The sequence below is a fragment of the Microtus pennsylvanicus genome, chromosome 5, assembly GCF_037038515.1.
Source record: "Microtus pennsylvanicus isolate mMicPen1 chromosome 5, mMicPen1.hap1, whole genome shotgun sequence".
Classification (NCBI taxonomy): domain Eukaryota; kingdom Metazoa; phylum Chordata; class Mammalia; order Rodentia; family Cricetidae; genus Microtus; species Microtus pennsylvanicus.
This window is the reverse complement of record NC_134583.1, coordinates 66,472,648-66,476,950: the sequence shown is the minus strand read 5'-3', so window position 1 is coordinate 66,476,950 and position 4,303 is coordinate 66,472,648. Positions and strand designations below refer to the sequence as shown.

Genomic DNA, 4,303 nt, shown 5'->3' with positions numbered 1-4,303 from the left:
TGCAGTTGTCTGTTGTTACTACGGGTCTTGGTGCTGATGGATTTGATGGGGCTTATGGATAACCTGTGCCGAGGTTCACGGTACTCAATGCTCTTCCCATCAAGGTGGTTTTGATACAGGGGGCCCAGCATGGATGGTTCCTGCTCCAGTTCTTACAATAACTTCCCATATAGATGGCCACACCACCTATTTCTCAGCAGAGGATCCTGCGTGTGACATATCTGTTGATGGTCATTGCTGCAGAAGACACGGCACCCGCTTCTTTAGTTTTTCCTACGTTGTCAATGAATGTCCCAGGTGAATCCGGGCTTTTTGGGTCCTCGTGTTTGGTATCAGCAGGAGCTGGGGAGTTTCCTCATAAAGGCCTGGGCTTCTGGGTGGGCTCCTCAGCCTGGGTGGACTGGCTGCCACTTTCCACAGTGTCCTTGGCCTTGTCTTCTGGGAGATTGTTGTTGCTTCTTGGCTTGCCCTGCTCGCTGCAGTCTACCCCAATGCTAAGGCTGCTGTTGGCCTTGCTGGAGGTCCTGCTGCTGGTGGAGCTGAGAAGGATACTGCTCACCTGGTAGGACAGGAAGCTGCTGCCTGGGCTCAGGACGCTGATGCTACTCAGGCTGCTGGTTCTGCCACTAGGCAAGCTGGTGTCACTTTTCCCCTCCAGCCTGCTGGGTGCCCTGGCCTCGACTGTTTCGCCTTCGGATCTTTAACGCCCTGGGTGAAGAGGTGAGGAGCAGATCACTGCTCTGGGTGCTGTCCACCTGAGTGGTGAGCCGCTTCGTCAGCTTCACTTTGCGCTTGCTGTTCACCAGGCTGGCCTTGCTGCTCTCCTCATCGGCTGTGTAGCCGCTGCTTGACAGGGTGGAAATACTGCATGTTTCTGACTTGAGGTGCTGTGTGCTCTTCTTGAGGCTCTCAAGGCTGTGGGGTGTGTCCAAAGTGCTGTAGACAGTCCTTAGAGGCTTCTGAATGGTTGCTGCATGGCTGGACCCCACATGTGGTTGGAGCTCTAAGCTGGGTAACGAGGGGCTTGGCCTTTGCTCTTGAGTATTCCAGACAGAGGAACCCCCCTTTTCCACCTTAATGGCGGGGGGCAGTGAGATTGGTTTATCCAGGAGAGGGCCCTGAAGGCCTCTGAATGTTGCTGGTGGCCTGTCTGGGGAGAGGTGTCTTAGTGTTTGTTCTCATTGGCCAGCTTGGTTCCCATGGTGATGGCAGCTGTGAGGCGGGTGGGGGGCAGGGAGGGAGGGGTGGGAGAACAATGCCTCTCTGACAGCAGTTAGTCACATCGGTGGCAATGACCAGCTTGGGCAGAAAGGGGGTTCATGGCTGTAGTGGGTGTGCTAATCACTGTGACAGAAGACCCTAGAGAAGCTGAAGGGTTTGGTCTACAGTTTCTGGAAGTTTCAGTCCATTATGGTAGCCAGCACATATAAGCAAGGAAGACCCCTGAGCTGCAGGCTTTCTCCTTTTCCCCTTAGTGCCCTTCAGGTACCCAGAGGGATGCTGCTGATACTGAGGGTGATTTCCTCCATGGAAACACATGTGCAAATACACCGAGAGTCCGTAACACTGATGTCCTAGGTGCTTCGTCATCGAGAAGACCATCCATTGTGGGGGCTGCCTTTCCGGGAGAATTCCTGAGGGGCTTAGGGCCTGCTTCCCAAGCCTTTGACCCCTTGCTGGAGGGGTTATGAGGACCGTAGTTAATCCAGTCAAGTGGAGCTCCTAATTCCTTGCCTGATCTCCAAGGTCCTGCTGAGTCAGGGCTAGTTTTATCACAGGGACTCCTTACCTTACCTGCTCTCATGAATGCAGTCATGCTGGCCACTTCTTTCTTTCTTGAAAATTCTTTGATCTGAAGAGATGGTTCAGTGGGTAAGAGCACTTTCTGTGCAAGCATGAGAACTTTAGTGTGGGGATATTTTGTTTGTGCTTTAACAAACTCTAATAAGCTTGTCTAGAGACATTCTGGGCTATACGAGATGGATCCAGTCTAAAAGAGAAACAGAGCCAGGTGGTGGTGGCTCACGCTTTTAACTCCAGCACTTGGGAGTCACATGCGTTTAATTCCAACACTAGGAGGTTGAGACAGGAAGGGATATGACTGGGCAGAGAGAGGAAAGCAAGTGGGAGGAGACAGGAGCTCAAGGCGTTCCGTGTGAGGACTTGGAGAGAGATAGGCTACCTCATTCGGTCGGAGGAGTGAGAACAAGCGGCTGACTGCTCTGCTTCTCTGATCTCCAGACAAGCTTTATTTGTTAGAGCAGAAACCAAATATCACCACCCTTTAGTAAAATGTTGGGTGTGGCCATGGGGAGCCTGTAATCCCAGTGGTGTAGGGGAGTAGAGGCAGGAGGAAGGCTGGGATTGGATGGCCACCAGCCTGGCTTCAAGTTCAGTGAGAGACCCTGGCTCTAAGGTGCAGAGTTACAGGACAGGACATGGAGAGTTATAGAGCAGACACTTGATGGCCTCTTTTGACTCCTCCCCCTAACACACATACATACACACTGTACCTACTTACCTACCTACCTTCATACATACATAGTATCTATAGGTATGTAGATTACATGTAATGTTGGGTTTCAAGTTTGTCATATACTTGACCTTGCTCACCCTCTTACTCTCCTCTTCCCCCCTTATCACCGCTCTGCTCCTGTGACTCTCCTTCTTTCCCTCAGCTCCATATAACATTATACACTCACATTCACATACATACACGAAAGTTTTATGTATACATATAAAGTTTTATGTATCTCTAAATGTGTAGGATCTACAAACGAGAGGAAATACGCTATTTGTCTTTCCAAGTCTGGCTTATTTTGTTTCCTCTGCTGATCTCTGGTTGCTAACAACCAATTCAGTCTTCATGGCTGAACTCCACTGTGGATATATACCAGCATCATGTTTTCCTTTATCTCTTGATGGGTATCTAGGATGATTCCATAACTTGAGCATTGTGGGCAGTGCTGAAGCAAACATGAATGTGCAGATGTCCATGGCGTATGTTAAACTATGCTGAAATCCCTCATCACTCCGGTCAGAACAGCTATCACAATGAAAATAGCATGTTGTCAAAGATATGGGGATAAGAGGACCTTCATATACTGCAAAAAATATGGAGGCACCACAGTAGAATGTTTGCTTAGTGTGATTCTTTGGGCTTGATTGCAACACCCCTTGAGGAACTGAGTACACATACCCGGCTATGCCCCTCTCCCCTCACAGCACTCAAAAAGAACTAAGTTCCTCTCTCCCCTGGAACAGGCCCCTCCAGAGAGCAAAACCCTCAAGGGAGAAAGGTGGCAGGTAAGACATGTGACCACAGTCACTTCGCAATGCAAATTGGGAATGCAAATTCGCCCAGCCACCACAGAAATCAGCCATTCATTAAAAAACAAAAGCAAAACACACTAAAAATAGAACTACCATATGACCCTACTAACCCACTTTTCTTACTTCAAGCCCTGCCCTGCGGCGGGTGCACTGGCTGTCCCTGTTGCTCCCTGGTTTTCCTTTTCCCCCCTTTCCTTCTGGCTTTAGACTAAGTGGCCCCCTTCCAGGAAATCTCCCCAGGAAGAGTTCCTAGAGGCCCTAGCATTCTTTACACCCCTTCCTAGTATATATTCGCACAGCATGATGAACCCTGCATTGCTACTCATGGCCAGTTCCCTCAGATGGTGACAGCTCTGAGCAGGCAGCACCTGCCGTCAAGGGACACCCAGTGGGATGAGTATTAGTGGGCATTCATAGTTCTCTATTGAGTAACTGATTAGATTAAGAAGTACATTGGAGAAACTGAGGCAGTCATTAGGTGTTGGGGAGGAATGGGGTTTGAGAGAGACAGAGAGACAGAGAGAGAGGGAGAGAGAGAGAGAGGGCAAAGAGCCTTCCTCCATGTGAAGATATTTTCTCCCCAACAGCAGCATGGGCAGGATCTGAAGTCAAATCCCTCAGACTGGACAGAGAGCATCTTTGCTCTTTTAAGGTTCTGTGTTGACTTGACACACCGCCTCCATAAGACTGGGCTGCAGGCAAGACTGTAGAGCATTTTCTTAGTGATTAATGTGTGAGGGCCCAGCTCATTGTGGGTGGGGCTTCCTCTGGGCTGGTGGTTCTGGGGTCTGTAAGAAAGTAGGCTGAGCAAACCATAAAGAGACAGTACACCTCCACGGCCTCTGCATCAGCTCCTGCCTCCAGGTTCTTGACTGGCTTGTGTTTCTTACTTGGCTTCCCTCAGTGAACTGTGATTGAGGATTTGTAAGCCAAAGAAACCTTTTTTTTGGTCTTTTGTTGTTTTTGGTCA

General features: G+C 49.6%; 1 protein-coding gene across 1 annotated transcript; it reads right to left on the bottom strand.

Annotated features, from left to right (window-relative positions):
• Positions 1 to 355: 355 nt before the first annotated feature.
• C5H16orf82 (chromosome 5 C16orf82 homolog) lies at positions 356 to 1,816 on the bottom strand. Its single transcript, XM_075975195.1, has 3 exons — positions 1,795 to 1,816; positions 660 to 1,150; positions 356 to 559 (listed from the first exon to the last, which is right to left on the bottom strand). Exons 1-3 carry the CDS (start codon positions 1,814 to 1,816, stop codon positions 356 to 358), a joined length of 717 nt encoding a protein of 238 aa, XP_075831310.1.
• Positions 1,817 to 4,303: the final 2,487 nt, after the last annotated feature.

What these genes read in the sequence shown, in the direction of transcription:
- C5H16orf82 (XM_075975195.1), bottom strand. Translation starts at nt 1,816, where the DNA reads ATGACTGCATTCATGAGAGCAG. An exon ending in GACTGCATTCATGAGAGCAG is followed by an intron (nt 1,151 to 1,794) that starts GTAAGGTAAGGA and finishes ACCTCTCCCCAG; the next exon opens with ACAGGCCACCAGCAACATTC. An exon ending in GAGGCCAGGGCACCCAGCAG is followed by an intron (nt 560 to 659) that starts GCTGGAGGGGAA and finishes CTGTCCTACCAG; the next exon opens with GTGAGCAGTATCCTTCTCAG.